At 33.1% G+C, this 23,985-nt stretch overlaps 1 protein-coding gene across 4 annotated transcripts in view; it reads left to right on the top strand.

The window, feature by feature from the left end:
• Window positions 1–23,985, top strand: part of SPATA16 (spermatogenesis associated 16) — a 224,298-nt gene that overhangs the window by 88,834 nt on the left and 111,479 nt on the right. For all 4 annotated transcript variants that reach the window (XM_039865074.1, XM_039865071.1, XM_039865072.1 and 1 more), the window contains one exon: window positions 8,568–8,657. In XM_039865074.1, the coding sequence (XP_039721008.1) occupies window positions 8,568–8,657 (90 nt within the window). The remainder of the gene's footprint in view (window positions 1–8,567; window positions 8,658–23,985) is intronic.

The raw sequence follows: 23,985 nt of genomic DNA, 5'->3' as shown, positions 1-23,985 counted from the left end.
ATTAGATATTCCATCACTTTCCTATGATATTTTAATATTTTGTACCTTGTTATGAATACTTTTTCATTTGTTAATGACATGAATAGAACAAAGAGTATTTGCATATCTGAACAAAAATTATCTACATAGGGAGACAATTCCCCATGGGTCTTCTGCATTTTTGCATGTCCTTCGAAAAAGGCACTGACTGACCTTTGCTCTAAACTATCTTTTCAAAGATAGTGTGATAAACAGCTTTAGAAGAAAAGACAAGTCCACTTATAGCCTTGGAAGATGTAGGGATGTCTCCCTCTAAAGCTAAGGACAGACATGCTTACAGCCCACTGTTAGAGATTTGTAATCCCTAAACTCTCCATTCCTCTCCTGTAAAGCAACTTGCTGCTTATGAAGGTGTAACCTGACCTTCTTCGCATTGCCATCTGGAAATTGTAGCAGTATAACAAAAGACTGATACACTGGCTATTGCTATGTCTATGAGTAAGAAACTCTCCTTTGTCTCTGGCCCTGGAGGTTTATGTCTTCCTCAAACATCCATGAAACTATATTATGTTAACTTGTTAACTTGCAAGTAGGGAAAGCTCAGACCCTTTGCAGTGCTTGACAATATGTTATAAGGGATTTTTGTGGATATACTTGAAAGTCATTTAGTCTAATCTCCTCATCAGTCAAGAATATCTTCTACATATCCTGACAGATGGCATTCTAAATATCATTTAAATGATTCCAGTAATAGGAAACTCTCCTCAAAGCCTGTTACATCATTGGTTAATAAGTCTCTCCGTATGTTGAACTAAACTATTTATAATTTTATAATACTGGTTTTTGCCTGGCCTCATCTGCTATTATATAGAATAATTATTCTATTTTCTGCATGTTAAGTTTTTGTATATGAAAGTATTTACTTAGTTTCCACTAATCTTATTTAACTCTCTAAACATATCATTTTCATTCCATATTTTTAACACACTGTTTTCCAGACCCATTGGACAGTCTAGACACATTCCTATACTGTGATGATTCTCACAGATGCTCTGAAATATAGATGGATTCGAGAGACTATATAATTAAGGCACAATTGATTGAAAATATCATATTATTTGGACACAATACCTTTGATTAATTTAATGTAAAATTTTATGTATAGTTTTTGTAGCTCTATCATATTGTCATATCACATTAAGCTTGTGATTAGTTTTAAATATTTAAACTTTTTCTACGTGGTCACACTCAACTTGTGATTATATCTGTAAAACTGATCTTTAAAATTCACAACATCAAGTTTTTATTTTTAACCAGTCCAGATCATTTTGAATTTAGCTTCTATCATCAGTGATTTTAGTTCTTCATTAGGCAAAATTTATGCCACTTGAAAATTTGATAGGCATCCTTTCAATCTCTTAATCTTGGTCACTAATGCATATACTGTCCACAAAAAAAGGGGGGTGGGGCTAAAGATAAGCCATTAAATTTCTTCTTTCATAATAACCCAGACCATACTCCAATAGTACCGATCAATTGTTCAACTACTTATTATCTACTGAATGATGCCATTATCCAGAATAAATGTCACCATCTTATTCACAAGGACATCATGCTTTGGTGAAATTAAAATACTACAAATTCCTGGTATCCTCTAATTCTACCAACTATTTCTAAAACAATATGTCAGCACTTTACTAGCAGAGTAAGAGGATTGTCATTCAGAAGGATAAATCAATGTTAATTTACTTTGCTAATGACTAAGCAAGGTAAAGGGTACTGGACATAGGCATTGTTGCCCAGATAAGAAATTGCTTCCTTGATCTTTAATCTCATATAAAACTAAAACCTTAAGCTGTTGAAGGAGTGATAGCTAACATCCTTATTTACAGAGTCCAGGCTAAAATCCATAGCTTCTGGTGGAGATGTGGAAGCAAAACACAACTCTGTCTGAGGGAATAGGTAAGAAACTCTCGTGCCTCCAATGCCACTTTTTGTTGTTGTTGGAAATATTCTATATTTTAATTGTGGTGATAATTATAAGTTTGTCAAAATGCATCAAACTTGTACACTTTAAAAAGATAAATACTGCATGTAAATTATACCTTTAAAAAACTGAATTAAATAAAAGTATTAAAACAGAAAAGTTTATTCTCTAAAAATTAGAAAATAAGTATAAAGATGAAAACAAACAACATGAAAATCAATATATCCTTTAAAAAAAAACTGAATTTTGAAATGGTAATAATTACCATTAAAATTTAGGTCTAGGAAGATCTCCTAAGGAATTCGAGTGACGTTTAAAGGTATTTATCTAGAAATTTTATTTAGATCACTGAAAATCTTATAAGTTCACTTTTAGTGGTTTCTAACTAGCAATACCTTACAAATGAAGACTATTAATTCTTCCACATGCCATTAAAATATTCACAGCACTCTGTTATTTATTACTCTTGATATATCTGAAGAGCAGAAACACACAAAACATATTCTCTATTTATATTGTAGTAAAATCAGAACTTAACAATAAAAGTCATAATAAGAAAAACTACCCTGTACAAATTGAGCAGTGTAATCCTAAATAAACTTTCAGTCAAACAGGAATTAAAATCTGTAATTAGAGATTAGGAAAAAACTGAGAATAAAACATACTCTATCATTTTTAAGGATATGGTCGAACCCGAAATCAATTTTTTAAAATGTATAACTTTAAATGCTTTTGTTATTTAGAAATAAAACAAAAGATTAAAAAGTACAAAACCTCTGACAATTCAATTCCTGCATAATATTTTATAAAAATCACACTATAATAAAAATAATAATTTTGTTTGTTCACCCTTTGTCCTGAATGTAGTTATCTTTTATCATTCACTTTCTTAATCCTTTAATATTCTGTTTATCAATGTCAATGTTTCTTTTGAATTAGGAATTAATTCAAATCATTCCTACAAAAAATTATCTTTTGTAGGAATGATTTGAATTACTCATGTTGATAGATCCAAAAGGTGTTTGAAAACTTATACATTTATTTCTGATATTAATTCTTGAAAAATAATAAATTTTTCTCTATTCAATTCATACTCAAAATCATCAGTAACACAATAAAACATCCCTAGACCACCTAACTTATTTAAATTTCTGTTTTAAAAAGTTTATCTTACAAACAGAGACTCAGGGACATGGACAATGGACTAGTGGTTACCAGAGAGTAGAGGGTGAGGGAGGAGGGAAGAGGTAGACAGGATAAAGAGGATCAAATATAGGGGGATTGGGAGAGGGTGAAGTGGGAAAAGGAGATCACATATATTGTAGCTGAAAGAAACTGGACTCTGGGTGGTAATCACACAATAGAATATATAGATGTCAAATTATAATGCGCACCTGAAAACTATATAATTGTATTAACCAATGTTACCCCAATCAACTTTTAAAAAATCACAATGAGATAGCACCTCACACCTGTCAGAATGGCTATCATCAATAAATCAAAAAACAGCAAGTATTGGTGAGGATGCAGAGAAAGGGAACCCTCATACACTGTTGGTGGGATTGCAAATTGGTACAGCCGCTATAGAAAACAGTATAGAAGTTTCTCAAAAAATTACAAATGGATATACCTTTTGACCCAGCAGTTGCACTTGTAGGTATTTATCCAAAGAAAACCAAAACGATAATTCATAAAGATCTATGCACTCCAATATTCATGGCAGCACAGTTTACAATAGCCAAGATATGACAGCAACCTAAATGTCCATCAACAGATGATTGGATAAAGAAATTTGTGTATACAGTGGAATATTACTCAGCCATTTCATTAAAAAAAATGAAGTCCTACCATTTGCAATGACATGGATAGTCCTAGAGGTTATTATGCTGAGTGAAATAAGTCAGATAGAGAAAGATAAATACCATATGATTTCACTTATATGTGGAATCTAAGGAACAAAAAGAACAAACTAATCAAAAACAGACTCACAAATATAGTGGACAATTTGGTGACAGAGCGGGGTTGGGAGACTGGGAGAATGGGGTGAAGGATTAAAGAAGTACAAATTAGTAGTTGGTAGTTGGGCACAGGGAGCACAGCACAGGAAATGCATTTAGCATTAATATGATGGCTAAATGGAGGGCCAGGGGAGGAAGGGAGCAATTGGGGGAGTCGTTTTATGAACAATATAGGTGTCTAACCAATGTACAGTATACTTGAAACTAATTTAAATAAATTTATTTTAAAAATTAAAAATAAATAAATAAGTTTATCCTATGCAGTAAGATAAAAAGATGTAAACATTGAAAAGCAGTACCAACATCATTATTTGCAGATGATGGGAATAAAGTTAAATTACTACAACACTAAGTCATAAGATGAAAAATAAGTATTTTTAAAGTACATACCTAAATGCTAACAATAGCTTAGGAAATATAAAGAGAAAAAAATCTTATTCTTATTATGTATATATGTAGTGCTTCACAAACTTTAATGTACCTACAAATCACCTGAGGATCTTATTAAAATGAAGCTTCGGTAGGTTTGTACAATGGGAGATCGAGATTTTATATTTCTAATCCAGGTGTATCTAATCATACTTTGAGTGGTAAGATGTATATATGTACATATACACATATAAACATATATGCATATATACATATATTCACCTATATTCTCATGTATAATTTTAAAACTTAAGAATTAACAAGAAAAATATTACTAGGAAGCATAAAAGAATATTTGAATTAAGAAGAGAAATATCACATTCTTAGATGGAAATACAAATATAAAAATATCTCTTCTTCCTAAAATTAATCTAATGCTTTTAACACCATGAAAACCACTAAATGCTGTTTTTCTGCAACTTTAAAAAAAATGAAGATTATAGAGTTCATCAGGAAGAATAAATATGACATATTAGATAACAAAGTTTTTCACAAAGAGGACATTAGGCACTTCTTTCCCTTCCAGAAATTAAAGTGTATTTTAAAATGACAATAATTAAAACAATTTCTATCACAGAAACAGACAAATCAAAAGCATGGAGCATAAAATCTAGCCCTCGATCAAAGCATGCATATGAACTTTGTATATAATAAAAGCAGTATATCAAAAAACTGAGAGCATTTATTTAACAAATGAATTGAGATACCTCAAATAATCACCAGTAGACTTATATATAGACTTATATTCTGGCCTCACAGCATTATAACTTTAGGATTTAAAACAAGTGCACATTCATGCATGCATACACATATAAAACTGTTAATTTTAATATAAAAGATAAATTTTAAAAAGATAAATTTTAAAGCATTCATAAGTAGAAATAATAAAAAACAATATATACCACAGGGACAAAATTGATAAAGAAAATAAACTTTCACCAGGTGAGCAGGGAGTTGGGAGGCTGGGTGAAAAAGAAGTACAAATTGGCTGTTACTAAATAGTCATGGGGATATAAAGTACAGCATAGGGAATATAGCCAATAATATTATAATAACTATGTATGATGTCAAGGGGGTACTAGACTTATCGGGGGGAATCACTTCATATGTTATATAAATGTCTAACCACTATGCTATATATATGAAACTAATATAATATAGAATTTCAACTATAATTGAAAAAAAAGTTTTAATTTTTAAGAAAATAAACTTTTATCCATTATAATATTTATTACTTTACATGACCCCATTCTCTTAAAATAAGGGTTAGTCAATTGAATGAATAATCATGGCCCATTGCTAACACTATCTCTCCACTCTTCTGGCAAAAATTCAATGATTTCTATAATCTAGTTATTTTCTCTAACATGGTTCTCTTTTTTTATCAAAAGCCCTATCAGCATAGTTAATTCAGAGTTATTTCTTCTATGATAAAATCAGACCTACCAGAACAGATATCTTCTCTCTCTGATTATAATTGTAGGTTTTTTGTTTTTGTTTTCACTACAGCTCTAGTCAGATAGTCCATTTTGGTCATAGATGGCCTCCTACAGCTCCCCAAATGCCATCAAATGATAAATGACTAAGAATTTTTTAAAGGCTAAATCAACATTTCCTCCACAAGCTGTACACTACGTAAAATACATCTTTAAAAGAGTATGTCATTTTAGAAAGCATCAAATAAAATAGTAAAAATGTAAACATCAGGCTTCACAATCACCATTTGAATTTCCTTGCCAAATATCTAACAGAACATATTATAAGCACACAGTGAATGCTGCAATAATTATAAGAGAGTCAAAGATAATAAATTGCCAGATACAATATCTCATCCCAAATTTCTAAATGTTTTTTACAATTATACCTCCACCTCTTAGGGTAAACTGGGTCCAGCTCTTCTTTGGGTGCCTCTTACGATTCATCATAGGGTGGTGTTATGGTTAAAATAATCTAATCCAGTCTAGCAATAGTGATTTCTAAAGTCATGTCCTCTATATTTTTTCAAGACCATGAAAAGAACTTGTATTTACAAGCAATTTTTTAAAAATCCATCCTTCTTTAACATCACGCTCAAACAGTGTTTACTTCACCAACCCTTGCTACTCACAAAAATCTCCTCCTCCACCTACATCAAGAGCCACTTTAATGACTCTTCCTCTCCATTCTGCCTCTCTTTTACTAAACCTTTCCCTCACTACTACTCCTGCTACTACTCCTACTACCACTTCCCATCCTTCTCTCCAGTCTAACCCATTTTGGGCAAAAGAATCTGGGCAGAGCAAGATAGTTAGAGAACAGCTTAACAAAGCCAGAACACTACATAACGGGCAAATGATGTCAAAGGCTACAAACATCCACTCAGTAAGGATTTTGTCCCATTTGTAGGCACTAATAAAAATGCATAAGTGAATGCATGATTACAAAATAAGAGGAAAAAAATAATCTTTGATGTGAAAGGAAATATTTTGGTTAGACTTGGAAGACCCAGGCCACTAGACAGAGCTCTGCTCTTATTCACTCTGATCTACTTTTACAAGGTTATTTTTACAGGGATAAAATATATAAACATGCTTTATAAACATATTCTTTTTCTGAATTAACTTAATTAATCATAGATATCAGCAGTTCAGTACTGACATGGAATAAACTCATAAAATGGTTTTTAAATTTCCAACATTTTAATCAGAAATCACCAAAGCAAACAATTTTTGTTCTTGGGGGAATTGATGTATTTCTTTGTACAAATTATTAGTCATAGAATACAATAAAACTTCACTAACTCAGGCCCATCTAATTCAGAAATCATTATAGGAGAGGCAGAAACATATAATACAATGTGCTGTGGCTAGAGATGGCAAATACAATAAACTTAAAATTCTTCAACTAACTAGTTGTATATAATTTTAGAGAGGTCCTTTAACCTCCTTGATTTCTGTTTACTTGTGCTTAAAGTGAGCTAAGTTATTTAATCAAACTATCTCATCATCATATAATTTTATAATTTTACATGGGCCAGATAGATATTTCTTTTCTATTTTATTGTTTCCATAAGCAATATGTATTTTATACTGGACAGAAGTCTATAGCTTCATCTGATTCTCAAAAAGCCCTATGAATCTCTCAGAAAAAAGATTAAGAACCACTTAAGTCAATAATAAATTAATTCTGAGTGATTATCATCAATTTATAAAAACAGGCCCACAAGAAGGTTACTTAATAATCCTACATTAGTTCTGTAACATTTTGGACCCCACATCAATAACATACCATGCACTATTAACATAAACTACATTTCAAACTTTTACTAATGGATATCTCTTCTTTCGGTGATGGGCTATGGACTCCATCTATCCATTTCACCTCATTATATCAAATACTTCGAACTGCGCCTAGCTCTCAATAAAGCAAGAAAGAAAAAATGTCCACCAGATTATCTCTAGGGGAAGAAGGCAGTTGGAGAGAGATTATCTTCTCATCTGGGCTTGGGTTGAGGCTCCAGCGCTCTACGAAATGATGGAGGAATCAAGAAGTAAGCATAGATTGATCATCTTATCCACAAGTCAAACCTTGTTATTTCAAGAGAAAATGGAAATCCAAAGTGAATAACAGCCTTACCAAAAGTGGCAAGGTCAAGACCAGAGTCCTTAAGAGTATAACGTCCCTTCCATTCCACCATGTCATCCAGCTAGGGGAAGACATAGAAACTAAATATGGAGTGCAAATGAACATGTCACCCAAATTCCAGTTCCTTTAACTGAAATTCAGCAACTAATAACCTTCTCTTTCATTATAGGTTGACATACCATAAAGAACCCGTGATTTTTGCCTGATTTATTGACATAAGCAAATAAAATAAGATCACATCTTATATGTAATATAACTTGAATTCAACCTCTTTGTCATTGTCATATCTATAAAAGATTTCCAGTTCCATAAATAAAATTGCTTTTATCATGCAACCTTAATTAGCTTTTCAATAATGCTTGTTTATTTGTCTTCACTGACAATTACAGCGAGGAAAAGGCTTCATTCATTAGTACTTTTTAAAATATATAGTAGATAAAATTGGATGCATGTTATTTCATTCCTATACACTTCTGGTAGTTGTCTTTTTAAAACCTAATAACATTTGTGTTTCTTTTATCTTTTTACAGGAGCATTGTTTTAAACCCAGCCTATTTCCGAAATCATCTTCGTCAGGCAACAGTGTTTAGATGTCTGGAGAGATATTCAGAAGCTGCTCGGTATGTTTGTTATAACTTTTGTGAAGATTTATTTCAAGTTAAATTAATTTTATTCTCAGCTTCTGGTAATAGCATAACAGAACTTTCCATTTCTCTCGGAATATGATTTTACCAGAATTATTGTCTTATAAACGTCAAACAAACAATTATTGACTATCTTTTTCTTTAATTAAAGCTATTCTGTGTTCATAGCTCTTAGTAAAATTCAAACTTTCCAGCCATGAGCTCATTGATAATGATGGGAAAACTTCCATGGAAAATTAGAAATGAACTTGACCTCTAGTTCTCAAGTACATTCCTAGTACTGGTTGTAATGACACAATTCTATGGCCATCTCCTTCTTGAGTTCTAAAAATGAAATCTAGCCCCATAAAAAGGACTCCAGGAGCCCATTTCTGGAGGAGATGGCATCAGTTATAACTCCAAGGGTTTTTAGAGGTGTCCTGAAATATCGTCTCTTGAATTTAAATATATTTCATAAAAACTTAATGAAATAGCTCTTAATATTCTCATCCCTAGAACCTAGATTTATGGCAAAAGATTGCAGGAATTGTGCAACAGCCTCGATGCTGTATTCAGAATTCCTTCTCACCTGTGACAACCAAGGCATTTTTCTTCTTTAATCAAGTTCATCATATCAGACTTCCCTTCTCTTTGATTAATTCTCTCAAAAATTTTTCTCATCTTCCAATGGAAGGTACATGCTTTTTCTTTACCACTCCAGGAATTTAGCAAGAAAGTGTTGGTGGTTTCTAATAGAGGTGAGGGAGGGGGGCTTAGGTTGCAGGTGGTTACTGTCTCTAGAACATTTTCAAATAACACTTTCTTGGAAAATGAAGTTTAAGGAATTTAAGTAGATAATCGAATGGTTCCATAAAATTGATACCATGAGGTTGACATGAATTCTGTTTATGTAGGATGGTCATAGGTGTTATCTGAACTCAATTAAATGATGGATATGGAAGGCAGAATTAACCCCAACTTCTCACACTTTGCAGTCAAACAACTAACATGCCACAATACCTATTTAATGTCCATTTTTAAAAATTAAAATAGGCCTTTATCAATTTTTTTCTTATCAATTTATTAATGTTATAGTTATCTGTAAAACAATGTTTCTTAAGACGCGTTTTATTAATGTGTCTTCATAATCTAAGCAAAAGATCAATAGCAGAAGGCTCATTGCAACCCCAGCACAAGATGCAACTAGTAAAAAGCTGCCAGTGGTGTGCTGGGGTCAACTTGTACAGATTCTAGAAAGCTGTAGGAGAAATTAGTACTTCTGGGAGAATTTACACTATGGAAATAGGCAAATACTACAAAACCAGGCTTTTTTGGTTTGGGGAAGAGTCAGGTTACCAACATATCATTAATTATAACTTAATTGTGTTCAGCCTGTTTGAGTTAAAATAATGACAAAAATTATTTATGGGTCCTAAAACAAACAAATAAAAAACAAAAACTTGAAAATTAGGAATTTCTTATCATTTGCATGTAAAATTGGTACTGAATATCCATCACCATTGACATGTGTATCCCTGCGGTGTAATAAGTATATCTGTTTAATAACATTTGGTGACTGACGATGCTCCTTGAGAACATTCCTGGTAATTGTTGGTTACGCTGGTATGGAATTTCCAACAGAGAATTAGATACCATTACTTTCAGATACAAGTATTTTTCATCTTGATGTCCTTGATAAACCCTCAATACACAACATTATAGCCCTCAACGTATAGTATTGATCATCTTTCTCTTCCCCTAAGGGAAACTATGAACAGTGAACATAAAAATTTTAGTATCTTAATTATTAGTTATAATGTAAAATAGTAAATATAAATCAATATATAAAGCTTTCATGTTTATCAATTAATTTCTTGAGAGATTTGGGTAATTTGGTTCGGGTATCTTATAAGCACATTATATTAAAACTCATTGGAAAAGCCAACAAATTGAGCTTGTTTCCTCTAGGATGCCAAGTAATCATGTTTCTAAGATTGAGAAGTACCTACCAAATAAAAAATCATGACATTTTTATGTGATTTAAGATGTTTTAAAATCATGATTCCCAGTGAAGTGGCTCATGTTCTATCTGATCTAAATTAAGTATTTATAACCAATACTTGGAAATCGAGTTATCTAAAGTTTTCTGAGCCTAACCAGCTCTACGTAGGAAGGAATTCCTAGTGAATAAGCCAGAAAATATTCCCAAGACAGTTTCATAAAAGCCCAGATTCTCAACCAGCAAGGCTAGAGGAATTGGTACTCCCCGTTGAATGTGTGGTATCAGTCAGGTTGATGGCAATTGGCAGGTTGTTTTATTTTATGGGTCAATATCTTTTCAGTAACATCCTACTGGAAGAAAGAGCAAGAATCTATAGATGGTACAAAACTGAACAAAACTAAGAATGCTTATTTCAGTTTAGGCTCTACAAGGATGGTAGTCATCCTTGAGAAGACAATTGGCAATAGTTAAAGTGATGAAATCACATTTTCATAACACAAATCTAAATTGAGATTGCTGTAACCCCCCAAGAAACAAAAAACTTCTGAGGCCTTACCTGCAATAGCAAGTAGTCTAGCTGTTTAACACATCTCTGTTTCTATGCATGTAAAAGTATACATGTTGAAGTAGAATGTCTTTGCTACAATCTGTTCCTCTTCCCCCAATACTAACACACACACACACATGCACATACACACACGTGCATATCATTTGGCACATCTTTCTAAGAAAGATGATAAGACAAGAAAAGAATGTGCCGAGATGTGAAACAAAAACAAACAAAAGCCAAGACCATCTATTTTGTAAAGAGAACTAGTGACTCCTTGATAACACAAATGGCAAAATGTCTTTCATCTCCATGTGCTTGGTGTTTAGCATTGCATTTGGCACCAGCTTGGGATCTGTAAATTAAGTTAACTAGTTTTGGAGTTGGTGGTTAATAACCATTTAGCTTTATCAGTAAGAAAATATAACATGAAATTGTTAGTATAACTCTGGTTGAAAGATAAATATGAAAGTATGCACACAGTAGTTAAAGTTATGTGATCGTACCATACCCCTCATAGTGAAGATCCATAAAGCAAAAAATGGACGACATTGCACAGAATCTTTAGTTAAAACCATGTTGTGTAAAAAGAAACAAATGGAAGATAACATTAAAAAGAAAAGGCTTACAAAGTTTTTTATCCATCATGGAAGAAGACTTAGCTGTGTTTTCCTTCATACATGAACTAGATAGCTGGATAGAAGATTAGGAATAACACACTCAAACACTTACAAAGCCCAGGCAGATGGTGTGAAGGATGCCAAATACAAGATAAAAGGGTATTGTATAAACTTACTACAGAGAACTAGAGATCACTATGTAGAGTGATCATATGATTTACCTGTCACATTGAATACTTATAATAGTGAAAGCGGGCACTACTAAAAATTATAGCAGGAAAACAAGCATAAACCAGAACTGTCATGAGCACACTGGCCATATGGTCACCCTGCCACTGGCCCTGCCAAGGAGTGTCCATATTTAAGTCTAGCTAACAAAGGTGAATAAAAATGTAAGTTCAGTGTTGCATATTTTTGAGTCTTTAAGAGATAGTATTATAATTCAGAGCTTTCCAAGAAATTCCTTGACTTTTAAATATTGGTAATTATTTCGGTTTTTGAAACACAGTGTCAACTTAAGAAAGTTGAAGTAGTCCCATTCATGAAAATGTAATTCACTGAAGAACTAATTTGCCAAATGATTGATTTATACAATCGCCAAATTTAAAGTTTACTGAAAACTTATTTTTTAAGAAATAATCTTATTGAATAATTAATATAAATACATTTGCTTATGTACATATTCCTCATGAAACATTCAGCAAATAGTATTTTTTTAATTTTAGAAGGGGACTAAAATTTCAAAAGCCAAAGTCACAGAATGGATTATTCTAATGAACATGTTCTTCGTGCTTGTATATTATGACTCTATTGCTCTTGAATATATTCTCTTACTATTTTCTTTTATGAACATAACCATAATTTTAATTTGGAAGTTGAATAGTTTACACTGATTTTTTTCTAATATTTGAAAATTGGCATTTTTTAATTTTTGACACTTTAACATTTTTAGAATTTCCTTCCCCGGTTTTTGGAAAGTGATCAAATTTACCTATTTAATCAACTGTATTTTAACTATTTATAGCATTTACAATAATTTGTATCAAACGAGATGATTTTAATAGTTCTCTGCTTTATCCCTGAAGCTAGACACAGCACAACCTGAGATATGGACTCTGCAGAGGGGGAGACTAAAGAACAGAGAGAAATTAAAGGCTCCAGAACCCCAGAGTCTTGGCTCCCTTCAAATTCATCTGTAGCATTGCTAAAAATTTTCTAAAAAGCTAAAATAAACTAAGTTTTAGTAAATAAATATTTTATAAATTTGATATAAATTGGTCATTTGACAAACTCATTACCTTAGGAATTGCCCTAGAGTCCACAGAAGGCTGTGGGCCACACAGCATTAGATATGAAGCCGGAATCAAATCCTCTCTTTCACCTCTCAGTGAATAGTGAACCTTAATCTTTCATGGATAAGAGCTGAGCTTCTTTCTACCAGCAAGAGTATTCCTTCCCATGTCAATTTTGTGCAGGTCACTTGGGGAAAGATTTTAGTCTAAAACCAGTAGTCCACTATTAGAAAAAGATGGCTTTTAACAGAGTGCAATGGCTTTAGTTAATTTACTATCTGCAGCAGATCTAGTCTGTTTTAGCTTTTATTTTGCAATATTATTTAATATAATGTAATGTATGTAATGTTGCAAAAAAGATTAAATAATAAAATGTGGAGTCTAAAATTTTCATCATCCTCCTTAAAGTAATGCACTAAATGACACACTAGATTTCAGAGGTATTTTATATTACTTGTGCCTTCCAGGATAAAAAAAGGAAGAAAATTGGTAAAATGCCAACGAGTTGTATCAGTCTGCTTGTTGCTACACTGAAAATTTTCTCCCTCCTCGCTAATTCTCAGCTTTGTCTCTCTCATTCTTGATCTCTGATAATGTCGTTCCTTTATTCCTATTTTACCATTTGACTACCTGCCACTCTCATCCTCCTCTGCAATTTATTTGCCTCTTTTCTTGTTCCGTGACTCTTACCTTTTTCTCAAAATTTTCTTCCTTCCTTGTGAACATCTCTTCCTTCTGATCATCAATAAGCCATTCTCAATGCATTTCATTTAGTCTATAAACTCTTTTCTCTCCTTGGTGATTACCATTGATTTTACTGATAAATGATTACATTTTTTCTCTTCTTCTCTTTTTGATACTCTGAGTTCGAGGCTACTTAAGATATTTTGTTTTTCTGGAAATCTGCTCTCCAGATGAATGTATAATGTAAACCTTGAATGATAAATCTCTTGAAAAACAGATTCTTTTAGACATGAATAATCAGCCATGCCTAAGGTGTGACACGTGAGAGAATCAATTTTTGAATGATAATTAGTATAAATACTTAGGTCTAGGGTCTATATATGAGCATCAAAATATCCCATCGTCGTCATCGTCGTCGTAGGTAGCAATGATAGTTTTGTTGTTTGTTGTTGTTGTTGTTGTTGTTGTTGTTGTTATAGTATGTGTGTGTGTTTCCCAACCAGTATTTTCTATTTAGCTAAATCAAAACACGATACTTTAAGATACTCTAATTCATGGCTACCCAGATTAACAAACCAGGTAACAGAGGTTATTAGAGGTTGGAATAGGTGGGTTTCTTGAAACTCAGTAGGGGATTTAGATGTTCAGTTCTGTTGTTTTTCTTACCAAAATTGATCCCTGGAAATTGGAAATAATGCATAAATAAATCACAATCTGCCAAAAGAGTGATCCAAAAATAAACTGAAGTGTTTGTTCAGAAATCAGATAATATAAAACAATGGTATTGCTATAGATAAGGTATCGCTCAGGAGTAATACCATAACAGCGAGCAGCAAGAAACTGTGTCAGCTTGTTTGGCGTCATGAAACTATGATTTTAAATAAGATTATTATGCATTTTTCAAGGAAGTGAGAATATACTGACAGGTTGACTCAAGACAAGTGATTCTGAAGTGATGATAGTAGTGTTGAGAATTATTTTAACTTAGTTCTGATTGAACTGGAAGTGTAGGTAGAACCCATTCACTTACCATGTAAGATGCTCAAAATACATCTGACTTTTTTGGTTAACTAAGTTTTCATTTATGCCTGAGAACAGAATAAATGAAGACTGTAGCCTAATTTTTATTCTTAAACTGGCCATCTGCCTGTAGGGCTTTCTTTCTCTTCTTGGAGACAGTTCACCATTGTCAGAACAGCTTTAGTGTGGGCTGGCACTAGTCAGTCACATGTAACATATGGCTATAAGTTGGAAAATGGACATGATCATTCTACCATTAAACGGCCTTCCCTTTCCCGACATTTGACAGAGCTGTATGGACCTTAGGAATTTGAAAATATTGCTTCTTGGTGTATGATTTCTAAAATAGACATTAATAAAGACAGATTTAATCATTTCTCATGGCTTAGATTAAATATCCAACTATAAGACCACAGCTCACCCAATTTTTATGTATGTAAGGTATAGTGTTTGTGATTTTAAGAAAAAAAGGGGAGGTTAAAATATACTAAAGCTTCAAATTTCTAGCCATCTCTTATGTCTTAAGAATTCAAAATTGAAGATTATAAATGTCTAATCTTATAACAAAATACTAATCTTAAGGTCAAAATGACATCAGGTAGTTTAAAAGTAATTCTGTTGCCTTAAAAAAAAGTTGAATCTTTTAGATATGGTCCAAAAGATAAGTAGATTTTTGCAAAAATACATAATTTTACATAAATATACAAAAAAATTAACTCAGGCTGTTAAAAAGAACATCCAAAAATTCATTAGAGAGAAACCAACATTGACTGACTTTATGAATACCTCCATTTTGCTGATGTTTGTCATGATTATTTTTGCTCCTATTTTCTTGTGAATGATTACCTATAAACATTTCTAAAATACCTATAAACATTTCTAAAGTAGTTTAGAAATCCATAATTCTTGGAATCTGTGCAATTTCTGCAAATATTGATGTAGAAAACTTATGGCAGAGTACAGAAAAAAATTTTTCTTTGCTATAGATCCAACCTAGCATCTTAGAAAAAGTGGGTGGAACCATGAAGACAGCATAAAAGAGGACACAGAAAGGTCCTAGGATGTCACTCTTTAAGTGCTAAGAAATAAAGATCTTCTCTTTCCTTCCTTCTTCCATTCAATTAGATGTCTACCTGATTCCACATTTTCTACAATAATGGAAGGTAGAAAATCAATTAAACATTTTTAAAAAGTTTAATCCAAAGGAGCTGAAGTTTAACTGAATGTTTTGTGCTGTTTTCTAACATGTGAGTGTTGCCAGGTGAATTAGAGTTTAGTCTGCAGATGTTAAAATTGTGATAAATAGATCAAAACATCCATGTTTTTCAACAGTAAATTAGAGATCATAATAGTATATATGTCACAGAGGCTATTATGGAGATAAATGAGAAAATTTATGTATTGCATTTAGCACATCATAAATTCTCAATAAAATATGAGCTATTATCATTGTTTTTGTTGTTAACAATTAGAGCTCTTTGAAGAAAGATGGAGCTACCTTAAGAGACAATGAGTTTCTCAAAATTGAAACCACTATATGTCGAGTGGGTACTGCACTATAAGAGGCAAGATCTCACAACAAGACTATTAGATCCTGTCTCACTCTGAGAGTTACCATGTCTCCATTTTGGAAAAGCCCAATGTTAACTCAAGTATTGAAGGGCAAGATTTTGGTTGCTTTAAGGAGTTAAAAGGGGCAAGATTCTGACTTTTTAAAAAATTTAGTGTATGAATACATCATTAGCATCCTGTTTCATTCTGAGTGATATACCAGTTATTCCTAAGAGTGTTATAGTGCAGAGTTCCCTGGGGTGGGCAGGAGGAACTTCAAATAACACAGAGAGAAAGACAAATGTTCAGGTAACCTGCTCTTGACTCCAGTTCTCCCTTTTTTTCTTTCCTCATTTCTGTCAAAAATAACAATACCATGATAAAAGATTAGACTGGAAATCCTAACAGCACATTCTCAGAAACTCTGAAATTCTTCACCCTTTTTTTTTAATACTGGCATTGGTTCATTACACTATTATGCATATAAATTAATGTTGATGCCACTAATTGTGAAAATTGCTTATAAGTCAAAAATTCTGTTTCCATGTCTGTCTACTAAAGAAGAATCATCTACACTAGAGAATTATAGACAAACCAGAAAGGCCTATACTATACTCTCAGGACTACAAAAACTAGCTCTGTGACCTTGGGCAAGTTAATTAAGTAAGCTCTTTTAGTTTCAATTTCTTCAACCATAAAATAGAGATAATACTACTACTTTACAAAGTAAGCATACTGATTAAATAAAATAATAAATGAAAAACACTAAACTCAGTGCCTGGCACATAGTAAGCACTCAATTAATTATTACTGTTGTTATAAGCTTTGAAGAACCATCTTTAAAACCCTAATACATTAACTCTAAATTAATACTGTTAATGGAAACTTTGGTATAAACATTACATTCCTGGACTTCACCCCAACTTATCTTAATTTTATCAGCCATCATCTATGACACTCTGCTCTTTGCCAAACTTTATAACGAATGCCTTGTTATCATTGAATCAGAGGATTCTTTATATATTCTGGGTACTAATAATTTTTAATAGTATGTGTTGAGAGTAATTTCTTCCAATTTATGACATATAATCATACTCTTTATGGAATCTTTTGATAAAAAATAAGCCAAAAGTCTTGATTTGAGCTTAGTTAAATATAGTCAAATTTCTGTATGATTGACACTGTTTGAGTTTTAAGAAATTCTCTCCTATCCCAAGCTCATCATGGTAGCCTTCTATATTGTCTTCGAAAGTTCTAAAAGTTTCCTTTTTACTTTAAAGTTTTGACCCAGTAATAATTGATTTTTATATTAATATAAAAATTATAAAGTGTGAGGTAGGAATCTATTGTCATGTTTTTCCTCAGTGGATAGCCAACTATCTTGACATCAGCTTCTTAAATCCTTTTGCTATGGATCTTCAATGTTGGCTCTTTCTACATCAGTTTTTCATATTCCAGTTTGCAGTCTGGAGTAAAAGTTATCATGTCGTGGTAGCAAGTAAATACCTGAACAAACTGAAAAACCAATAACTATTCTTAGATCCACAAGAGAAGTTAGGTCATATCAAATCAGCTATCCCAAAATTAGAGAGACAAACAGATACAGAGAATCACAACTTACTGGAGGAGAAACCCCTGAGCAGAAACTTCCCCAGGAACCAATACTGAGGTAGAAAAAATCTAAACTGTAATTGACAGATTGCTGGAGATTCAGTCTGGACAAACAACTCTGAGAGCTAAAAATTTTAGGAGGAGCCTGTCATAAGGAGATTACTACTTTTTTGTGAGTTTTACCTCTAGTGGTTCTACCAGTTCCTCATGGTGAATATGGGAGAAAAGCCCCAAGCTTTCAGCAGGAGGGAAAAAAGGAACCACTTTGAAGTATACCAGAGCATTCTATTCTTAAGGAGGCCTGCCCTCAAGAGAAACAATTTCACCAGAACCTAACGTACCTGAAGAAAAGGAAATACTCAGCTCCAGCTCATTCTAGCCTTCCCCATGGGGGAAGGGAAATACCCAATTCCAATCCCCTTCAGCCATTCCCACACCTACAGGAGAGGAGGAGAACAAACTGAGAAATACTGGTGAAGGCCACAGTTCAAGGGCACAGGTTCACCTGACCTAAATCATAGACTGAGATCTAATTATAGGATTTTAGAATGCTTCCTCTCCCCCACATGCCTTACCCCTACATTACAAAAGGCCTATTTACTGAAGTTCCTTCTACCCAGTACATCATGTCCACCTTTCAACAAAAATTACAAGGCATACTAAAGGGAGAGATAGAAAGAGAGAGAGAGAGAAAAGAAACAATTTGAAGAGCCTGAACAAGCATCAGAACCAGAATCACGGCAGGAATGTTGAAATTATCAGAATAGACATTTTTTTAAAAAACTGTAATTAATATACTAAGGGCTTTAATAGAAAAAAAATTGACAACATTCAAGAATAAATGAATAATGTAAGCAGAGAGATGAAAATTCTAAGAAAATCAAAAAGACATGCTAGAGATCAAAAACACCATAATAAAAGTGAAGCATAACTTTGATGTACTCGTTAATGGAATGGACATGGCTGAATAAAGAATCTCTGAGCTTGAGAATATGACAATAGAAACTGCCAAAACTGAAAAGCAAAGAGAAAAATGGACCAGAAAAACAAAACAGAATATAATATCCAGGAGCTGTATAACATGTGTGTTATAGAGATATAACACACATGTAATGAAAATATCAGAGGAGAAAAAAGGGAGAAGGAACATAAGAGAATAAAAATTACAACATCTGTTCTCAGACCACACTGGAATTAAAACTAGAAAACAATAATAGAAAAATAGGTGGAAAATTCCAAAATACTTGGGGATTAAACAACACACTTCTAAATAATACAAGTCAAATAATAAATCTCAAAAGAAAATCTGAAAATATTTTCAACTAAAAGGAAATAAAAATGTAGATTATCAAAATTTGTGGGATGTAGCAAAAGCAAAGCTTAGAGGGAAATTTACCATGTTAAATGCATATATTAGAAAAGAAAAAAGATCTAAAATCAATCTAAGGTTCTATTTTAGGAAACTAGAAAAATAAGAGCAAATTAAATCCCAAGTAAGCAGAAGAGAAATATAATAAAAAGTAGAGCCAAATAAATAAAATTGAAAACAGGAGGTTAATAGAGAAAATCAACAAAACCAACAACTGGTTTATTGAAAAGATCAATAAAATTGATAAGCTTTTAGCCAGGCTAAGAAAAAAAGATTAAGAACACAAATTACTATTATCAGAAATGAATAGGTTGGATTAAATATGGTGGAGTGAGAGACAATTCCAGATTTCTCCCTTTGAAACAACAATAAACTGGACATCTAAAACTCAGCAAAAATACCCAAACTGCACACTAGCACGTTTGAGCATGGGATCTGCACATAAGAGCTACCACATGTCCAAACCCTGGGTGTCGGGCAGTAGACTGGGAGAAACAAAGAAGCTGCCTCTCACAGCCGCTAGAGCTCCCTGCAGGAGAAGGGTGAGGGGAAAAGGCGTGGCAACTTCCCTGAACAGCCCTGCCTGGAAGTGCTGTGAGTTCCACACAGCCAGTAGCAGGGCCCAGTCATCAGGTCAGAGAGCAGAGAAGCAGGACAGCAGAAAATTACAGTTGATTGTTACCGGCTGCAGTTGCAAAACAGAGGCTGAGCTACATCCCCTATCCCCCAATCCAGAGGGCCCCTCCCCTCATACATTCCAAGACAGGCGGTGGAGCCCCAGAAGAATCTGAGCAAACACTACTGAAACTGTCACTAACACTGACAGGGACTGAAACTGACGGTAATGAGCGTGATTAAAAGTCTATAAGGGAAAAAAAGGCATTATTAAAACCTTATATAAAGTGGAGATGCAAGAGGCTTAGATGCCACCTACTGGAAACCAAAAGAAAAACATCTTATTAGCAACAGGCTAGTGACCATTACATAATAAATCTTCTTTCTGGAAAAAAAAAAAAAAGCAGAACACACTTCCATTAATACCCAGGAGGAGAAATAGTCTATTAAACATAATGAACAATCAAGATGAAAAGGCATCTCAGAAAGAAAGAGAAAAATCTCCAGAAAATAAGTTAATAAACATAGAAATATGCAATTTAAATGGCACAGAATTCAGGATGGTACTTGTGAAAAAAACTCAAAGAGATCTGAAATGAATCATATCAACAATTTCAGGAATTGAAAAAACAACTAGATGAGCAGAATGAGTTCTTTAGCAAGGAGATTGAAACCCTCAAAAGGAACCAAATAGGACTTCTGGAGATGAAGAACACACCGCAAGAGTTGAAAAATGAAATAGCAAGCTTGGGAAATAGAGTCAACGAAATGAAAGAAAGCATCAGTGATATCGAAGACAGAAATCTAGAAATAACTCAGAAGTAAGAAGAGAGAAGCTGAAGAATGAAAAATAATGAAAGAGAAATACAAGAACTAGCTGATACCACCAGGAGAAGAAACATAAGTATAATGGGCATTATCAAAGGCAAAGAAAAGGAACAGGGATTAGAAAGCATTTTCAGACAAATAGTGGATGAGAATTTCCCAAATCTAAGGAATGAGCTGGAGCTTGGAATTCAAGAAGTCAATAGAACACCCAATTATCTCAACCTGAAAAGGCTTTCAACCAAGACACATTGTATTGAAATTATAGAAAATCAAGAACAAAGAAAGAATTTTCAGGGCAGGCAGGGAAAAGAAGATGGTAACCTATAAAGGAAAATCCCTTAGATTATCATCAGACTTCTCAGCACAAACCTTACAAGCCAGAAAAGAGTGGAATCAAATATTTAAATTATTAAATGACAGGAACTACCAGCCAAGAATAATGTATCCAACGAAGCTCTCCTTTAGATACAGAGAAATAAATACCTTTCCAGACATACAAAAATTGAGGCAATTCTCCACTACAAGGCCTGAACTACAGGAAATACTAAAAGGGGTCAGCTCACCTAAAACGAATTGACAAAAAAATATATATATATATTTATATATATAAAACTATCCTTTACATATTCATGATGGTAACCACACGCCAAAAATTCAGAACCAAAGTATATAACATAAAACAAGAAAGACCAAAGGGAAAACCTATAACGAAAATAAAGAAAAAAACTCAAGGACACAGAAGCAATGGAAACATAGAGCTACCAGAAAGCAAAAGATAAAATGCTAAGAGAAGACCTCATATTTCAATAATCACCCTAAATGTAAATGAACTCACCAATAAAAAGGCACAGAGCTGCAGATTGGATCAAAAAACAAAACCCAACTATATGCTGCCTCCAGGAGGCACATCTCAGCTTCAAAGACTCAAAGTGAAAGGGTGGAAATGATATTTCAAGCAAATGGCATTCAGAGACTACTAATACTGGACAATATAGACTTCAAAATAAAAAAAGTAAAGAAAGATACTGAGGGATACTTCATAATGATAAAGGGATTCATGCACCAAGAAAACATAACACTAATTAATATCTATTCTCCCAATCAGGGAGCCCTGAAATATATAAAGCAATTACTAACAGAACTAAAGGGAGAAACAGGCCAAACCACTCTAATAGTAGGGGACCTAAATACCCCACTGTCAGCTATGGACAGATCATCCAAACAGAAAATCGATAGGAAATAACATTCTTAAATGATACATCAGACCAACTGGACAGAGTTGACATTTACAGAGCCTTTCATCCCCAAACAGCTGCTTATACATTCTTCTGTAGTGCGCATGGAGCATTCTCAAGGATTGGTCACATACTGGGACACAGAGATAGCCTCAGCAAATATAAGAAGGTTGAAATCATACCAACCATATTCTCTGATCGTAATGCTTTGAACCTAAAGATAAATTGTAAAAAGAAAGCGGAAAGAACCACAAATACATGGAGACTAAACAACATACTACTGAAGAATAACTGGGTCAGAGAAGAAATAAAGAGATCAAGAAATATATAAAAATGAATGATAATGATAGTACAATTTTTGGGACACAGCAAAAGCAGTCATAAAAGGGAAGTTCATATCATTACAGGCCTACCTCCAAAAACAAGAATGAGCCCAAATAAACAACCTAACTCTTATCTTAAAAAGTTAGAAAAGGAAGAACAAACGAAGCCTAAAGTCAGCAGAAGGAAAGAAATCATCGAAATTAGAGCAGAAATAAATGAAATTTAAAAAATAGGAAAAAAAAATGCAACAAAGAGCTGGTTCTTTGAAAAGCCCCTGGCTAGACTCACTAAAGAAAAAAGAGAAAGGACACAAAATCAGGGATGAAAGAGAGGAAATTATGATAGACACTGAAGAAATACAAAGGATCATACAAGAATACTATGAAAAGTATATAACACAAATTTAATCACCTAGAAGAAATGAACCAGTACTTAGAAAAATACAACCTTCCTAGACTGAATCAAAGAAAACTGGAAAATCTAAATAGACCAATCAGCAGTATGGAAATCAAAACAATCATCAAAAACCTACCAAAAAGTAAAAGTCCAGGACCAGAGGGCTTCACCAGTGACTTCTACCAAACATTCAAAGAAGATTTAATACCTTTCTCCTCAAACTCTTCCAAAAAATCGAAGAGGAGGCAATATTTCCCAACTCATTTTATGAAGCCAATATCACCCTGATACCGAAACTTGGTAAAGATAACACGAAAAAAGAAAACTACAGACCATAAATTCTCATGAACACAGATTCAAAAATCCTAAATAAGACATTAGTGTACCAAATACAGCAACATATTAAAAAGATCATACGCCACGATCAAATGGGCATCACTCCAGGGGCACAGGGATGGTTCAACTTATGCAAATCGATTGTGATACACTACATAAACAAATTAAAAAATAAGAATCATATGATCATATCAATAGATGCAGAAAAAAGCCTTCAACAAGATACAGCACCCATTTATGATAAAAATACTTAACAAAATTGATATGGAAGGAAAATATCTTAATATAATAAAGGCCATATATGACGAGCCCTTAGCCAACATTATACTTAATGGTGGAAAACTAAAAACCTTCCCTCTAAGGTCAGGAACAAGGCAAGGCTGTCCACTATCACCACAGTTATTCAATATAATATTGGAGGTCCTAGCAAGTGCAATCAGGCAAGAGAAAGATATAAAAGGCATCCAAACAGGAAACAAAAGTCAAACTGTCACTGTTTTGCAGATGACATAATTAGCTCTATAGAGAAAACCCTAAAGACTCAACAGGAACACTACTAGAAACAATAAGCAAATACAGTCAAGTTTCTGGATACAAAATCAATGTTCAAAAATCCATAGCATTCCTATACTCTAATAATGAAGTGTCTGAAAAAGAAGGAGAAAAAATCATTCCTTTTGCAATTGCAACAAAAATAATAAAATACCTAGGAATAAATATAACGAAACATGTGAAGTACCTATATAATGAAAACCTCAAGACCCTATTAAAAGAAATTGAAGAAGATACAAAGAAATGGAAAGATATCCCGTGTCCTTGGATTGGAAGAATCAACATAGTTAAAATGACCTATTACTTAAACCATTATACATATTTAATGCAATCTCCATCGAAA

This window comes from Pteropus medius, unplaced genomic scaffold, assembly GCF_902729225.1.
Source record: "Pteropus medius unplaced genomic scaffold, Ma_sr-lr_union100, whole genome shotgun sequence".
Lineage (NCBI taxonomy): Eukaryota > Metazoa > Chordata > Mammalia > Chiroptera > Pteropodidae > Pteropus > Pteropus medius.
Note: the sequence above shows the minus strand (reverse complement) of the source record. Positions and strands in the feature narration are given on the sequence as shown.